This window comes from Melospiza melodia, chromosome 2, assembly GCF_035770615.1.
Source record: "Melospiza melodia melodia isolate bMelMel2 chromosome 2, bMelMel2.pri, whole genome shotgun sequence".
Taxonomy (NCBI): Eukaryota; Metazoa; Chordata; class Aves; order Passeriformes; family Passerellidae; genus Melospiza; species Melospiza melodia.
Genome location: NC_086195.1, coordinates 62,900,491 through 62,918,272, shown reverse-complemented (window position 1 = coordinate 62,918,272; position 17,782 = coordinate 62,900,491). Strand labels below are relative to the sequence as shown.

At 45.5% G+C, this 17,782-nt stretch overlaps 1 protein-coding gene across 1 annotated transcript; it reads right to left on the bottom strand.

The window, feature by feature from the left end:
* Window positions 1-6,559: 6,559 nt before the first annotated feature.
* On the bottom strand, window positions 6,560-17,032 carry LOC134414209 (3 beta-hydroxysteroid dehydrogenase/Delta 5-->4-isomerase-like). The gene is made up of 4 exons (XM_063148451.1): window positions 16,915-17,032; window positions 16,574-16,783; window positions 11,682-11,846; window positions 6,560-7,760 (listed from the first exon to the last, which is right to left on the bottom strand). The coding sequence occupies exons 2-4, from the start codon at window positions 16,725-16,727 to the stop codon at window positions 6,946-6,948; spliced, it is 1,134 nt and encodes a 377-aa protein (XP_063004521.1). The 5' UTR covers window positions 16,728-16,783; window positions 16,915-17,032; the 3' UTR covers window positions 6,560-6,945.
* Between the last annotated feature and the right edge of the window lie 750 nt (window positions 17,033-17,782).

The window sequence follows — 17,782 nt, the reverse complement described above, 5'->3', positions numbered from 1 at the left end:
AAATGTGAGCCCCAGAGTCACTTCAAGGATTCTTGCACTGATCTTCATGGGGACAGAATAATTTTTCCACACCAAAGTGGAAATGAATAAATGGGATTTACGCACTTGAATGGGATTCATACACTTGACCTTGAGTCTATCACCTGTGGTTCTTCCATCACTTGCAGCAGGAGTGCTGGAGGGAGGAAGCAAGGAGGAAACTCGAGGGATTTTTTAATCCTGTGCTATTTATGTGCTTGTGCAGAGAGACCCAGTATAGACTTCCAGTGTATTAACCAATTTGTTCTCAGACAGGAACAAAAGCTAGACAGTGACACTCCAGTTTTGGAAGCTTCTTCCAGACACTATCTCAGCTGTGCTGTAGCTCTGGTGTTGTCACAGCTAAGCATGGCATCACTCCCACTGGAGCAGTGTCAGAGGATGAACCTGAGACCCTTTCTTAAAATATATGTATCAAGTCATTCCTTTAAAGCGACATTGAGAAATTTTGACTCGTAAGAGGAGCTGTCTTGGGTTGCAAAGCACCCAAGAATGCAGAAGAGGAGGTGGGATGAATACTTCTGTGATGTATCAGGGTTGTTCATTTTTCTCTGTTTGTCTGGATCCCCCGTACCCAGCAGCAGGCAGCCCACACCAGCAACCTTGCACGGTGTTTTTTGTGACAAAAGTGCAGACTTAGTGAGGACAGAAACTCCGCAGTCGGAATATTAAGTCGGGCTTTGCAGAGCAAGAGGGGAAACCATCGCTGAAGATACCATCTTGTGGCAGTGAGAGGCACAGACCAACAGAGCCAGCAGATCTAAGCTGCGTGGAGCAAAGCATCAGTCCTACCCAACAGCTGATCGTGCACTCCTGCCTTTCCAAGAAAAGGAGGAAATGCCACCGAGGGGCAAGTCCTGATCCTGGGCTCCGGTCCCGCTGTGTCCTCGCCCAGGAGCCGCGGGAAGGGGACGCGCAGGGAGAGCCCCAGATTTACACGGCACTCACCCCACCCAGCGGCCGCTCCTGGACATCCATGCCCCAAACAACTTTCCCTGTGGCAGGATGGCGAGATCTGAATGCAGATCTGTGGTATTGCACTAAATAATTAATTTAGTTGTTGTTTGGCACTGGGTGATTGGAGATTTGCACTGAGTAGTCTTTATATTGCACGGAATAGTTGATGTTATATCACATGGTTTGTTCTTCCCCTCTCTTATCATATGGCTTTCCCCTCACCCACCCCTCTCCCCAATACCCCCTGGGGGTCTCTGCCCTGGTCAGTCCCTCCTCTCGCCCCTCCTCACCGGTGTCCCATTGCCTGTGGTTCTCTTCCTCCGCCCCGTTCCCCGGGTATAAAATGCCCTAGAGGCCGCTGGCCGTCTCGGTCCGTGGGGGTTTTTCCATCTGGTAGTCCTCCTGGGAATAAAGGGAGGACAGTCATTCCCACGTGGAGAAGAGCTCTGCTCGTCTTTTGCCTTCGTCCATGTAAGATCGTGTGGGCTGAGGGCCATAGCCAGCCGGATTGGACCTGAGCAGCCTGCCCGGACACGGAGTCTCACACAGATCGGGTCCTTACCCCGGGACCTCTCCCAGGTGTGTCCGTGGCCCCTTCCCACCCGCCTGTCCAGTCCATCAGGAGCTCTGCCCTCGGCCGCCAGCCCCTGATGCCCAGCTTGGCTGCTCCCATAGCCCAGGAGGAGGCACCGAGGGCAGGAGATTCCATCTGGGATCTGTGTCCTGCAGCAGGACCCGGCCAGTTCGCACTTAATCACAGAGCTTGTTCCTAGAGGTGATCCAGCTCCTGCTGAGAGCTTGTCCTGGTTCCTTTCCCTCATTTATGGCAATGCCAGGAACAGAGAGTTCGAATTAAATGAGGCCACTGTAATAGTAACTAATTCCTCTCTGTAAATGGACAGCCAGGACATTTAAGGGGGCTGAGGGAAAGTTCCTGGAGAAGCAGGAGAAGTTGAACACTGCAGAAGCACACTGCCCCAACCACTTTGTACAGGCAATACCTGCCGTGCCATGATCGGGATCCGACGGTTCTCATCTCCTGATTATTGCTGGTGGCCGGCCAGAGAGACCATTGCTGCAGCAGCACCTGTGGGCCAGGGGTTATTTCAAGAGCCCTGGAGACAAGAGACATCAATTCCAATTTGGACCAAAAGAAACTCCCCCCTGAAAGTGAACTTACTTGGACTTAGTGGTGAGTGTGCAGCGTTCCTTATGTCATCAGCACAAAGAAATTGCAAACAGAGCATGTAGAAAGCCCGAGTGCATGTGAAAAATCCAGTGTGCTTTTGGTCTAGACAAATGAAACCTAAATATATAATTAAAATTGCATGTGGGATTATCAGAAAAATATATATCTAGCTTCTGATGAAATCACCACATAGAAAATTTTGAGGTGCAAGAATATTTGAAAAAGAAAATAGAGAAGCTGAAGGTTCTTCATTCCTGAAAATTACAGGAATTTTCTTTTTAACAAGAAAACCCTGGAAGGATGAGATTATTACCGAGTATATCAGTACCTTCAAAGCAATTTTTGCCCACATGTATTTTGTTTCCTTTCAAGTTTCTAGATTGTCTTTCCACGTTTTAGGAAGCAAAAAATCCCCACCTTTCTCTGTCTTGATGGTCTTCCACAATGCATGTTAAGCATTTTGAGTGGCACCTGTTATAGGATCAAGCTGGAGATTTAATAAATCTTTATTTTTGATTAATATTCTTTTCCCTTTTGAAGATTAATCCTTAACTGCTTAATATTCAGTGCCTGCTGCCAGCACTGGAGAGACACATCTTATTTAAGAAATGAGACAAGTTTAGCTTTGTGAATGAGGAATGTCTAGAAATAGCAATCACTGGTCTGAGTAAGAAATCCATTGCACAGCCACACATGAATTCCAGTTATCCAGTGGATTTTGAACTGGGATGGAGATGCAGAGGGAGAGATTTCAGGAGGGACAAGAGTATTACATGGGACTGCAGGGGACATGGCAAGGATGGTGAAGTTGCTCTTTGGGAATGTACCCAACTGTGCTCCCACTTCCCAAATTAGCTTTACAGCCACTATAATCTATTATAGCTACATGAATCAGTGACAGATTTCTCAGGTCAAGAAACAATTGGTACGTTTGGTTTCCTACATTACAGGGCCTGTTCATAACTTTTCACATTGTTATTCTGCACAAAGCCTGTGAACTGAGCCAAAGCTTTAAAAAAGAAAAAAAGCAATTTTAAAGATCATAATTGAGAACATTAGCATTAATTTTGTGATTTTTATAATTTAGTCTGCATTAATCCATTTAACTTCATAATGTAAAAAAAATTTATCATTCTTTGAAGTCTGCAATGCACTCAGAATACCAGTGTCATGCTTGTCTGATAAAATGGATTTTTCACAAAAACATGCTCATTGGCATCAACTATCCAACTGTCCTCCACTGACTGTATCCTATATTAATGATACCAGTTCCAGGCATGGATTTCTGGTATTGACATGATAGCCACTTTTGCTTCTGTTCCTCTGGAGCTTCTTCCTTATTCCTAAATCTATTCAAAATGTGTGTTATTATAGTTCCTGGTCCCTTTTAGCAAGCAAAACTCTGCTCCTCTGCAGTGAGAAAATATTTAACAGCAAATGGTGGTCTTTATAAATGTAGGGTTTTGAGCCTGCTGGAACCAGAAGTCTTTAATTTGCCTCTAGCATGTAAGTACCACTGATATATTTGCTATTTCATCCTTTTCTGCATGTCTGTAGGGGAAATAAACACCTTTCCAGCAAAGCAGCCTTAATGCTTTGGGTTTTTTTTTTTTTCCTTTCCATTCTTTATACAGAAGTAAAGTTCTTCTTACTACTGACTGTGATCCTGTTGACAGTGGAGCTTCGTTGATAACCAGTAGTTTGCTTTCTTGATTGCCAGACAAACTAATTAAATCAGAAGAATGGTCCTGGTCAGCTGACATAAAAACAACAAGGCTTGTCCTGATCAAGTGCATTTTGTAGCCATTTTGCTAACCTGCCAAGGGTAAAAGCATGGAAACAAGTTACTGCAAAGTAGACTGGAGTGCAAACTTGCAGGAAATCAACCCTCTGCAGTAATTTTGCCTGTTCTCCCTCGCGGTATCCTTGGAATATCTTTATTGGCTTGTGTTTGTTACTGGGTAACAGCGCACAACAGCTCCAGTGCCTCTGGGCAGCAGGATAAATGTCTCAGGCAGCCACTCCCTTGGGCTTCCAGGACGTTTTATTGCAGGCACTCCACTATTTTGGGCAGACACCTGAAGCAAAAGGCAACACAGATGCCAACCCAGGGGTGCTCAGGCAGGGACGGAAGTGGGGAATGAGCTTCCTCTAAGCAGGAATGACTTGTCATGGGGATTGAAGGAAGGAATGTGGTAGCGAGACACAGGGAGGAAGTTCAACAAAGGAGGAATTTGGCACTTAGAAATCTGACTGTTGGGAGCATGGCTCTTGGAGAGATGAAAAAGATCCCACTGTCTTCCTGTGAAGGCAAAAATGGCAACGAAAAGTCTGGCAATGGGAGCTTGCACTTGGGAAACAAGTCACTGAACTGTGGAAGAAAAATTGTCCTTTATTCTCTCTGGCAGCATCTGTTAATATTTTAGGACTTCTGTTAAACATGTGGAAAGTTGTCCCAGTTTTCTGGTATGTGTTTTAATGCCCCACCCCTTTGATGTGTGAAGTGTCTCCCCCTGTTAAACAGTGGCTTTGCTGCTGTTGTCCCTCTTCCCTTGCTGATCTAATTCCCTGTGCCTGGATTGCCCTTCCTGCTCCTACCTCAGTGACAGAGCAGCCATGGCTGCACCCATTGCTTGGCACCCACTGAGCATTAGAATGAAATATCATTAGCCCAGAAAAACTGTGGGTGTTACTGTGCTAAACATGTTTTTGCTTTTCTAAGGGTGTGCAGAGAGCAGAATAAATGCAATAAGAGTGTGCCTGCAGGGGAGGGAAGAGGAACAGTGTCCATGGAAGGCGATGGAGAAGAAGAAAGCACAGAGATCCAGTGTCCCAGCTGCAGGGAGAGGTGAGGCCTGACAGGAGCAGCTGGTGCTCTGCCAGGGCCCAAAGCAGCTGCACCCAAAGTGCTTGTGACCCTTCCTTCTCTCCCTAGACCTCTTTGGAAGAGAGATCCTGTGTTCCTTCAGGATATTTGATAATCATTGTCACCATGGCAGAAAAGGTGAATCATCTCACATCTGAAGGCAGGGAGGGATGAAGTAATCTCCTTGCAGGCAGATGGAAACCAAAGGCCATACCCTTGTGGGGATCTGTGTCCCGAGAACATGACTGACAGTTCTGGTGTCTGCTATTCTGCTACTTCACATCTTACACAGTTGACCAAAGATGTTACTAAAGCACATAGTTATGTTTGCACTGGGACTGTCTAATGTCTGGGGCGTTGAATAATTAAACTGAACACAGACTTCAAGCACTCAGCACCCCTGGAAGTGTGATTTATGTATGTTAGTATTGAGTCAGGTAAAATGTTTCTGTTCACACCTCTGAAACAACAGAGGAATTCCCATCTTTAGAGTTGTTTTCAGCAAGTGAGATGTATGTTTAAGAAACAAACACTGGATCAGATTTGTTTGTTCAGACAAGATCTGTATTTTTGCCCACAAGTCAAGTCACACATTGTGCAGAAGTTCATGTGGCTATCAGAGAAGCACAGGGGCAGCACACGTGTACCTATCAGCCTAGGTTAGCCTTTGTTCCCAGCTGAAGTGTGGTAAGAGCAGGATATTTTTCAGCACTCTTTATTTTTCCTCAGCGCTCACAAATACATTGACTCTGCAGTGGGAACCCCTCTGTGATCAAGGCCTTCCTGCAATATTTTTCTCCGTTACATTTTCTTGAAGTTGTTCTGCTGGACACCCACTGGATTTATTGCAAAATGAGGGTGTATAAAGTATTCACCTGACCAGATCTGTCCCTTCTCTCCCTCCACATGCTGTCCTGATTAAAACTGTATTGCACTTACATTGTACTTTTGATCTCATGATGCTTAGGGTGCTCAGAGTTTGACTGTCAGGTGAACATGAAATGCACAACACCCTTGAAAAAGTGAACAAGATTTGTTGCAGCTTTTGCCATCAGGTGGCTTCTGCCTGCTGCCTGTTTGGTGAGGTTGGCAAACTCTGAGTGAATAGGGAGTAGCTGAGTGGTGCACATTTGTAATGTGTAATCATACTTCTAGGACAAGTTGTGTTTTACAAAAGCCTTGGAGGTGGCGTGGAGTGAAAGAAGGGCTGAAGTGTTCATACCATGGATTGTGTGGAGTCTTGCTAAAATAAGTCCTTGTGCTGCAGAGATGTACAAGTGGGTGTGAACTATGCAGTACAGTTACCCTCATCAGCCTGTACCAACAAACAAATGAACATTTTACTTTTATTTATTCTGAGGTCGAGGGTGAGGGATTGCAGTGGGCTCTTACACAAAGTATTCATTTAAATGCTTTGTAGTTTGCTGCTGCTGCTGCTCTCCTGGCCCTCTGTGGTGGTGTTTGCAGGGGTCCTAGGACCAGGGAAGAGACAAGGATCTGACTCCATGTTTCAGAAGGCTTGATTTATTATTTTATGATATATATATTATATTAAAACTATACTAAAAGAATAGAAGAAAGGATTTCATCAGAAGGCTAACAAGAAAGAAGAAGAGTTGAATGAATAACAAAATCTTGTGTCTGACCAGAGAGGGACACATTTGGACTGTGATTGGCCATTAATTAAAAACAACTGCATGAGACCAATCACAGATCCATCTGCTGCATTTCACAGCAGCAGATAATAATTGTTTACATTTTGTTCTTGAGACCTCTCAGCTTCTCAGGAGAAAAAAATCCTAAGGAAAGGATTTTTCATAAAACATGTCTGTGACAGGCTCTCCTCTGGCTCAAGGCCCTACTTGCTTAGCTGGGTTTCAGCTCCTCTTCAGGCTCAGGCAGTGCTGCTCTGCAAGATCAGCCTTCTCTGGGGGATCACGGAGGCAAGCCACTCACCAGTGCCCTGCTTGGCCTCTTCCCACGAGTAGCGGGGCACGTAGCCAAAATCCTGCTGTGCCTTTCTATAGGAGAAGGTGAAGGGGGTGTTGAGCAGCGTGACCAGGTGGCGATTGGTGGACGGCACGTATCTGACAAAGGGCCTCAGCAGGAAGCTCAGCATCTCCAGCAGCAGCGAGAAGTAATAGAGCATTGTCAGGGGCATGGGGAGCCGGGGCTCAATCCCAAACCCCAGCTCCTTGGTCAGCTCGTAATTCAGGTCGGCGTAGCTCATGTGAGGAGTGTCATCTGAGATGTAGTAGAACTTGCCCCTGACGTGCTTGGCTCTCTGCGGGGCCCGCAGGGCTTTGGCGGCCTGCACGTGTGCCCAGGCGATGTTCCCCACGTACACGGGGTTCACCAGAGCCTCCTTCCTGGAGAAGCGCAGGTAGATGTTCTTGTTCAGCAGACACTTGTCCAGATGGCCTTGGAGAAAGGGGCAGCCTTCCCCAAAAATGTACATGGATCTCAGGGCACAGGTCATCAGTGTGCCGCCATCCTTCAGCGCCTGGCCGTCTGCTTTCAGCACAGCATCCTCTGCCAGTCTCTTGCTTTGGGCATAAGGAAATTTGGATGTGCTCTCATAAGCTGTATCTTCGTCCCCGTTGAAAATGGGGTCCCCTTTGCAGTTTGGGCCCGTCACTTCTATGGTACTGGTGTAAATGAAGTGCTGGACGTTGCAGCGGATGCACGCCTCCAGCAGCAGCTGAGTACCTTCAGAAAACAAACATGAAAGGCAGTCTAGGTTAGGGTCTCCTAACCAGGGAAAAGTGGGGGTTTCAGGTCACAAACAGCATCTCTGGCCTGAGCTTAGCCAGATCTCCCTCCCTGCAGCTGGGAGAATCCTGTCCTGAACAGGGCAGCATGTTCAATGACACTGAACCTGCTCTGAATGTGTATTTAAGTGGTATCAGTGCACCTTCCAGAGTTAAACAAGGGTGAATATTTGATCCTAATTGCATATTGTGGGAGGTTTTTTTATGCCAAGAATCAAAAATTTGCCCTTCCTTAGCATGGAGACTGACCATGGGTTCGGGGATTTGTACCAACTTGAGTAGGCTTAAGGCAGAGAACCTTCAGAAGCTGCCCCTCTCCTTAGGTGTCATCCATGGTGAAGCCCATGTTTTTCAGGTTTGAGGATGCTCTTGGTTTGCTAAGGAGGGACAAAATTATTATGGGACCTGAAGGTCTGCTGCAAAATCAGTGCGCTCACACCTAGTGCAAATCTATCCAGTATTTGACTGACTAAAGAGAAGGGCTTGGAGAGAAACATGGTGAAGCAAGACACAATAACATGTAGTCAAAGATCATGAAGTGCAATGAGAAAAGAGAGGCTTGCGGATGTATGCCTCCTTTTCTGGCATAATCTGGCTTTTCCTTGCAGTAATACAGGATTTCTTACATTTAAAATCCTTTAATGCTTTCATCGGGGGCAGCAGAGGTCAGCTGTTCAAAGTCTTTTAAATAGCCAAGAAGGTTAAACAAGGAAAGCGCACTGAAGGGGGAAATAAATACTTTAATAAGTTGTGTTGTTATAGTTGCAATTAAAATCTTTTTTTCTACCCAGCTTTCAGGCAGAAATTGCCTTACTTGTTGTGCATGGTGTAATGAGAGAAATTAAATGTAAAAAGGCCAGTCAGCACCTGGCCTTTGGAAATGAAGACACAGCTCAAAGACATTTGAAAACATCTTTGGCAGAGAAACATTAAATTAGAATGACTGATATGATATCAGAAGGGTGTAGACTAAAATCTAGGGGATAAAATCAAGCACCAGCAGTGAGGCACATTAAAGATCATTCAAGTCTGCTCAGTCTGCTACAGCAACAACTGAGGGCAGCACAAGGCAGACCAGGCTAGTGTGACTGAAACAAATATAATGGATTACAGAGGTTCAGAAGAGCCAGAAATATTGGCAGCAAAATATGGACTTGTTAATGAGTGAAAAATAGGAAGAATTATTGAACTGAATATTGTTAGGGCACCAAAATTCCTCTTTTCAAGCTTGAACAAGAAAAAGAAAGAAATTGAAACAAATGGAAAACAAATCTGTATGAGGCTTTCAGAAACATTAAGGAAGTGCACTGGAAAAAAGTTATACAGATAGGAATAAATTAATGTGAAAAATGAGCTCATGCAAATCACCCTGTTTAGATGACATAAAAGCCAGGGTCATCTGGAAAAAAAATGTATTTATTATATTATTTTAAAAATAATAGCTTTATTCCTGCTGTCAATACCGTTTGGTAAATAAGGGAAAGTAATCAAATACAGCAGGTCTTGATGAAATCAAAGAGATAGCAGGTTTTAGAAAAAGGCAATAATAAAATAATCTTGACAGTTGATATCTGTTCAAGATAATTTTCACCCAAATAAAATGTGGTTTATTTGAACATCAGAGTTGTATGTAAAAGTTTAAAGATTCCTACAGTAATGGGAATCTGAGTATCTTTCATATAGCATGTAATAAAGTAAATTATTACTGTGTTACACGCTTTATTCAGTGAGAGGGTCCCCATGGTTTGCCTGCCCTTCTGGCTGAGGATCTGGTTCACAGAAGGTATTTTGTTTTGATTATAACTAATTATTTTCTCAATTCACTTCCTTTTAAAAATTTGCTTCCCTTCCTTCCTAAAAAGATATTTTTGCTTTGAGATATTGTGTGGCAATGGAGGAAAGCCCTGCATCAAGGCAAGTTTAACTTTCTCATTTCTGTCCTGGTTCATGAACATCCACATCTGATTCTTGAAACATTTCTATTATAGAAACATTTATATTTATATTACACAAGTTCTATTTTCTAGGAGAAACAAAACTTCCATCCTGCAAGCCCATGAAATACATAGCAGTGCCCTGGCTGGTCAGAAAACCAGAAGAGCATCAGAATGGAAATGGAAGAAAACAGGGAAGAGAGGACAGCAGCATTCACTCACTGACCTTGTGGCCACTTGGCTCTGGGAGCAGGACTGTGGGTGGTATTTCATTCTAGCAAATGTTATCAGCTAATCCTCCCTGGCCCAGGGGGCTTTTTTCACCCATAGGCAGACACTGTTGGCAAGGGACTGAGTACTGGGGAGTCAGAGCTAAAGAGCTTTCTGGGCTTTCTGGGACATTTTAATAGTAGTTTGATTTTTTTTCTTTTTGCCTTTTTTTTTCTTTTTTTTTTTCTTTTTTTCTTTTTTCTTTTCTTTCTTTCTTTCTATTTTTTTTAGTTGTTGTTTTTTATTTTTCCCCATGGTAAAATGTGTTTGAGCAGCACATTCTGCTGTGAAAAAACAGATTTTAGCAGGAGTACAGGCATCAAGACAGAGCTTTAGAAATCCTCTCTCTGAACTACCAACCAGGTATATTTTCATATTACCCAATGCACAGGTTTCCAGGAACTTGCCTTTCTACTCTTCCCTCCTGACAGGGGCCTAAGAGGCTGCCCAGTGGGCTCTGTGCTTTGATCACTGACAATTTGTGGCTTTGATTGAACCAAAATGAAAGGGTCTGGAAGCTAATGATACAGCGAATGAGGCACATAAAACAACTAAAATGCCATCCCACTGTTTTTCAGGTACATGTAAGAAACAACTCGACTGCCAAGAATTCTCTCTTCCTCTGAGCACTGGTGAGCAGCCAATATTTGTGAAAGTGATGCCTGTACCGGTATGTTCCTTATTTTTCTGTGAAGAAGCCCTGTGGCTGTGGCAGAGGGGAACAAAGAACTGGGAAAGCTGTTCATGTAAATAAGAACATCTTCCCCAAATCTGCCCCAAGCTGTTGAAGCAGCACAGCCAGGGAGGCCAGTGTGCATGCAGGTTAGGCAGTGCCTGTTCTCTGAATGGCACTGAGGGTTTTGGCATCACAGACAGGGGTGAAGTTGTTCCTTTAGGAAATACCTTGAACTTCCTGGTAGGTGATGCTAAACCTTCTCCCTTCACCCAATCTTTCCTGAGGAATGGGGGTTCCTTAGTGGAAGGGAAAATTCCATCACTGTGTCACTGAAACTCCTCCCTCCCAAAGCTCTGGATTTGTTGGGGACTTTTAAATTATAAGCTCAAGGTGGGAGAGCGCTTGTTCCTTTCAACTGCCTTCTTGCACACACAGAATTAAAGGCAGAGGAAGGAAAAGGAGAAAGAGCAGAAGAAAAGGAATAGCAAGGAGAGAGCCACAGGCTCTGGGATGTTATCAGTGCAACATTTCTGTAACTGCAGCCAAAGTCTGCAGTAGTTGTAAACATTGAAAAACGTACTTAGGCAGGGATGCCACGTGGGGTGGGAGAATAAGAACCAATTTCTGAGGTGAGCATTGGGATTTCAGAGGGGAATTTCTTCCAGAAAGTTCCACTGAGCATGGGTTTGTAACTATCACCCCTGAAGGCAGAGCCTGTGCAGACCTCATCATGGGCATACATAAGTGTTGACAAGAGTGGGTGATCCTGCACTGCCCTGAAATGAAAGACTGGATGTGGAGAGGCCCAGAACTTCTTGGGGCTGCACAGACACGGGATTTGCGCCCCTGGGTTTGTCTGTGCAAGATGCAGAACAACCCAGGTAACCTGGCCCAAAACAACCACGGCTCAGGTGCTCCCTTCCCTGAGCAGTGATCAGGACACAGATGTGGCTTTGAGGAAGGTGCTTCCCCTGCTCACCTGTGACATTGACTTCCCAGAGCAGCTTCTTCTCGATGAGGCCCAGGGTGTCAATGAGGGAGGCCGTGTGGATGACCAGGGAGACGCCCTGGCAGGCGCCGTGCAGGAATGTCACATCTCGGATGTCCCCTTCCAGGATCTTCAGCTCAGTCTTCCCCTTGAACTCTGCAGGGGCAGCAGAAAACAGAGCACAAGACCTTACAGGCACCCTAAGAAGAGCTCTGGAAGGCTGGTGAAGAGCTGACCCTGCCTGGCAGGTGCTGACTGTCCAGCAAGCGCAGGGATATTTAAGGCTGTGAAACAGAAGGCATCTCCCCAGGACTCTATTGTCAATGCTAACTACAGAGCTACAGAGGTTTATTTTGCATTACCTGCCATAGATCTGGAGCCAATATTCAACGTGTTTCTTTCTATTTTATTTTTTAGAGAGAGATCTTTCCCCCTGCTAGCAAGCTTCCTTGAGCTGTGGCTGTGTTGAAGCTGACAGAGGAGTGGCTTTAGCTGTACATGTTCTGGTGGCTGGCTGGCTATGGATGTGTTAACCCAAGAGCACTGAACAGGCACTGCATGTTCCTGTCCTCAGGCTGATGAATGATCTCTCTCCACCCAGAGCATGTGAGCACAGGGATGTGTTCATGCCTACTTTCTGCACCTTTACCTTGCCTGTGTTGCAGCTCTTCTAATAAATCACATACAATTCTGACATCTTTTTCTTTTACCTTGGCCAGGACCTTCTTCCAGCTCCAGCTCTGGCTCCATCTCAGTGTCTGTGCTGTGGGGTCATTTTAGCCTGCACATCTTTCTGGTTCATACCTGAACTCTCAAGAGTGTTCTCCTGAGCTACCTTGATTAAATCTTGCTTTTTAAGCCCTGTCCCTTCACAGCAGCTGCAGTGTGTGACCCCAGAGGAGCTCTAGGTCTCAGAGCCATCCTTCCCTAAGCTGTGCTGGGCAGAAGGATTCTTTCTGCAGCCCAGAGCTACACAAAATGAGCCAGCACCAGACAATCACTTGGAAAAATGCCCAATCCAAGGCAGTGCTGCTGTGCAGGGGCCTCAGCTGGCCTGGTTGCAGCAGTGCCACGGGACAGGAGGGGACTTCCCCAGCATGACCACAGCCTGTGAGGAGCTGGTGCCATCACCAAGTCCCCTGGGAGCCTCTGCTGTGGCTGCACTAGATGGCTCCCCAGGCACAGCCACTGGGCAGGGACTCTGCAGCACAGGCAGAGCCTCTGTCTTCTTCAGTATCATCAAATGCCCCTTTTAGATAAGAGAAGAAGCTGATTAATTTGTACAGCTTTTAGCTTCAGCCATGACTGAAATCCTGTGCATCCTAGTGCTTTGTCACCAGCTCCAAAGCAGGCAGTGTTTCATCCCATGTCTGTAATAAGAAACACTGAGAGAGACAGCTGCTGGATTTGGAACCGAGTGGGGATGTATTTTAAAATGGTTTTATCTCATTTTCTCTATAGCACACTAAGAATGTAATCCTGTGTCAATTTAACAATTATTCTGATGCAACAGGCTTAAGGGACTTTTTTTTCTCCCACCACAGACAGTTGGTCTGAGATTTAAGGTTTGTGGAATATTTGCTGAACTGTTACTAAATCTAGAGTTGCTGCCCTCCCAGCACAGTCATTGCCACACACTCTCTTCTGCTCCTTTATTTTACAGACTGCATTCATTTCCTAGGATTCTGTCTCCAGAAGCTTCACTCTGATCTCTGCTTGCATGGATGCAAAAGTGTCAGACTAGGGCTGGGCTTTTAAGCTCCTGATTTATTAGAGATTTGCTCTAATAAATATTAGTGTCTGCATTGCCCTTAGGTTTATGTTCTCCATGAACATTATGGGGTTGTAATAATCCCAAGAACAGACAGAAATAGTTTTCACAACATAAATTCTAACATGTGACCTCTTCAACGTTATCACAGTGCCCAGGAAGGGGTTAGGAAAATGGAAGCTTTACACATGCAAATCAAAGCTTTTGGGAAAAGTACAGAAGAAGCCTGTTCCTTTTAAAGCTGATCACAAGAAGTCTGCTGTCTAGGTGCTTTGTGCCTTGTTTGGGCTTGCAGTTTGTGTGTGTATGATATGAGTCAGGAAATCTGCTCCTCTGTTCTGTTTTAGCCAGCAGAAGTTGCCGTGGTAAGTACAATGTGGGCCTTGCTCCCATTAGCAGCATCAGCTGCATGTCAGGAATCAGCAGATTGATCTTGTTGAAGACAAAACTACAGGTGAGCTTGGAAGAAAGGAGAGTTAAGAAATGACTGGCAGGGGTTTCAGTCAGGGATGGCCAGCAGAGAGAACTGCTCTTGATTTCCATCTAGACAAACCATTGCCCAGGCAGCAAAAGAACCCTTGTGGGTGGGTCAGAGGGGGGGGAACAGAATAAATTCAAGTCAGCTCTCCATTTTTGCATAAAGTGGTTATGACAAAGTACCTACTCACTGGGAAAACTTGTTCTTCTTCACCAGTGGTTTCTGTGTCCTCTGAATTGTAAGTAATCTCCCTGCTTGCTTGTGGGTAGTTTTTGCTTGAAAATGCAATGATTTCTCAATAAAATTCAGTGTCCTGTTGTGAGCAGTTTTTGACTCAGCAGTACAGACTATTTGCCCTAAAGTTGAGAACAACATAGGAGTTTTCATTTCTCCAGAAGTGCCAATGCAATAGTGAACAACAAAAAAAGGATTGTGTAAGTGGGAGCACAGGAAGGGCAGAAAGATAAATCTGACATGGGAGGTGGGAGGTAAGAAACCAAAGAACCATGTTGAATGTGACATCCATTCTCAACCACACAATGGAACCAGGTGGATTCCAGCTCACAGCCCTGGACACTGACTGGATCATCCCAGACTCCCTGGGGCTGTGGAAGACCACAAATGCCACTGTCCTACACAGACTGATGGGATGGGCAAGCTCTCAGCAGGAAAGTTGTGTGGACAAAAGGGGAGTGCCCCTGAGTGCCTTCTGGCACAGGGACCTGTGACTTGCTCTGTCTCACTACCCACAGCTCTGACTCTGCACAGATATTGCAAGTGCAAGGTGCTCAAGAGATCAGTGAGGAAAAAACCCACTCAGCTCTGCTCCTGCCTGTTCCAGAAATCCAGATAACATCTGCTAGCGAGTAAAAGTCCCTGTAGTAAAAATAATGCAGGTCAGAAGACTCCAGCCCCACCCACAGGTTTTGTAGCTGCCCCGCACTTGGAGTAGGAGTACTGAGACAGAGAAGGGCTTGAAAGGGAACAGCAGGGAAATATTTTGGGCAGCTCTGAGCACAGGGACTGGCAGGACACTAAAAGACATGTAGCCACAAGGGCTGATGCAGACAGAGGAGCTGCCAGTCAAAGTGCAGGGGTTCAAATCTGTTTAAGCACATCTGGAATGTCAGCCTATGGTCCCTACTACCTATTTATGGGGAAGAAAAGGCTTTGGTAACTGATTTTTCCCTACCTCCTGTGCTGCTCAGACAGGCGGAAGGAATGTTAAAAGAATAGGAGAGGGGGTGTATGGGCGGTGCTCTGTGGAGGAAGAAGGGAGGATAAGGAAAGAGGGCACAGAGCTTGCCTATTAACAAAAAAACAAAACATCAAAACGTTTGCTGCAGCCCAGCCAACATTGTGCCCACACAAACAATGGTTGTCACTCCCCAGGATGTTCCATTATCCCCACAAAGCTCTTCTGGCCCAAAGCTGTGTAGATGCCTCTGCCCTGCTGCATCACTGCCAAACCACACACACCCCTGCTGCTTCAGCCTCTACTGTAGCTGCAGGTTTTGGGTTTGTTCCTGTGAAAACTCTCTGGAAACCAGAGCAGGAAGGGCTGCTGCAAGGCTCAGGGGCATTTAGAAATCCTGAGTCAGACTTAATGGAGAAGAAGTCTGTAAAATGGAGCAGAGTTTTGTAAAACAGCGATAAAGGCTTGTGCAATTTGTACCAGGTGTATTGTGCACTGTTGCTGTCCCTTGATGACACTTTATTGCTCTATAGAGTGATTGAGGCTCTTCAGCAAATCATACAGAGATATTCCTTAAGGGCTCCCATATAGTTTCCTGCATAGAGGAAGAGGAGTCTTGCAGTGAAGATGTGATGGAGGAAGTTAAGTAAATATAATGTAAGGGATTACACACCTGACTGAATTTAGGCCCCTTAGATGCCTTTTTATAGATGTGCTCAGTGTATCTCAGTAAACAGGACATTCAAAATAAAACCCTCTGAGCTGCTTTCCTTGCCACAGACTGTTCCTGACACTGGGCACATCAGTCCCTTGTGCTGTCTCCAATCCATTCAAGAAGCCTGCCTTGCACTTTGCAAATGGGTTCTGTCTCTTCTGTTTAGCATTTGCTTAAACAGGAAACTGCAATAATGTTATTAACAGAAGCAGTTTTAAAAATACCTTGCCACAGCTCTCAGCCAGAAGATCACTATTAATCAAATTAATCACAGGTTGAAGAAAACCATTGGAATTTGCACCCACAACTTTTTCACTGCCTTCGCTGTCTGGCACAGCAGAGCCCAGCACATCATGCTCTGGATATCTCTGCCCTCCCACCCAGTACAGCAATGCTTGAATTTTCCCTTTCCCCAAGAAGAAGTGTGAGATTTTTGCATTAATTTTGCTCTGTGGGTTTTGTTGTAAGAGGAGTCAGGTTGAAGACAGCCTGTTTACTGCATGAACAGTATACACAAGCCTCAGGGCCTGACAAAAAACCCTCTTGTTTTCACATTTTACATCTGATTTCTGTGCTGGAGAGAGAAGGAGGGATAGAGCAAGGATTCCTTGAGCTGAAGCCTCTATCTGCAGAGCTGTTTCAGATGACAGGTGAAGGTTTCCCAGGTGCCCAGGAGGGACTGCAGCACCCCCAGCTGCAGCACAGTCCCAGCAATGTCACTTACTGTCAAACCTCCTGAGTGCCTCAGCGCTGAAGGCTTTGTCCAGCAGCCGGATCTCGGCCGGAGCCTCCTCTTCTTCCAGCAGCAAGCACACAATCCTCTGGCCGAGAAACCCTCCTGCCCCTGTCACCAGGCAGCTCACCCCAGCCAGGGACATCGCTCTGGGTTGCTCCTCGGTGGTGGATTTGCCGTCTCTTGAGCTTGGTTCTCCTCCTGCCCGAGGGAAGGAACATATGACATCAACCTCTGGAAACACTGCCAATCAAAGGGTGTTACCAGAAGGAGAGACTACTGAAGAACAAACTTTAATCCCTACATCAAAAAAATTTTTAAGCATGCCTTACTTTTGCTAGCTAATCCTATTCAGAGGTAGTCTACGGATTTTTTCCGTGCAAAGAAAACATTCTAACAAATCATTACAAACCACCAATTCAATTAGCAAATCTGGAAATGCTCAAAATTGACTTCAATGCCAAACAAACCCCACAAAAGTCTGCCTTGAGTCTCGGTTCCACCTCCCTAGCACTCAGCAGACCGTGGGGGAGATTTGCCTGTATTTATACCCTGCAGGGCACCACCTCAGTCATTCTGCTCCCCTCCCTCTTGAGTGCCTCCTTTGCTGCAAAAGAATGTGATGCTTCCACACCACTCCCACCAAAGAGGAAGGCTCTGAATACAGTGAGGTCTGAGCCTAGATGTGGTCCTGCATCCCTAAATCCCCAGAGAATAAACCCTCATGTTCATAATTCTCTTCAGCTGCACTTGCTTGTGTAATACAGTGCCAGTGTGCCAATATTGAGGGTAGGGAGGATTTAAATTAAATGTGAATAGAGGAGAAGCTATTTAAAGTTGTTTGAGGAGTGAATTCTGCTGCTGTGTATTTTCTGGATACTGGGCTCCCCCATTACCCCCAGTGTGGGTTTGTCACTCTCTCTGTGCAAGATCAGAAAATAACCCTGGGGATTTTGTATTTGTTCAGTACACTACAGGCATTTGAAGTGATGAAATTGTTTAATGTACCATCCAAGTTAAATTCAAGCTGCAGGAGGGAAAGATTCACCTCTGGAAATGTCTTGTGCAAGAGTAGCTATTTAAAGTAAGGCTGTTTGTGCCTCTGCAGTGATCTGTGTGTTTTCTGCTATGCATCTCCAACAAGCAGGGAAAATGCCCAGGTGTTTCTCCCTGGGGTTTCACTCCACCTCCAGCAAAACT

Excerpts from the sequence above, each read along its gene's own strand:
- LOC134414209 (XM_063148451.1), bottom strand. The coding sequence starts at position 16,727 with ATGTCCCTGGCTGGGGTGAGCTGCCTGGTGACAGGGGCAGGAGGGTTT. Across the intron at positions 11,847-16,573 it reads GGCACTCAGGAGGTTTGACA|AGTTCAAGGGGAAGACTGAG; the intron begins GTAAGTGACATT and ends CTGCCCCTGCAG. Across the intron at positions 7,761-11,681 it reads CTGGGAAGTCAATGTCACAG|GTACTCAGCTGCTGCTGGAG; the intron begins GTGAGCAGGGGA and ends TGTTTTCTGAAG.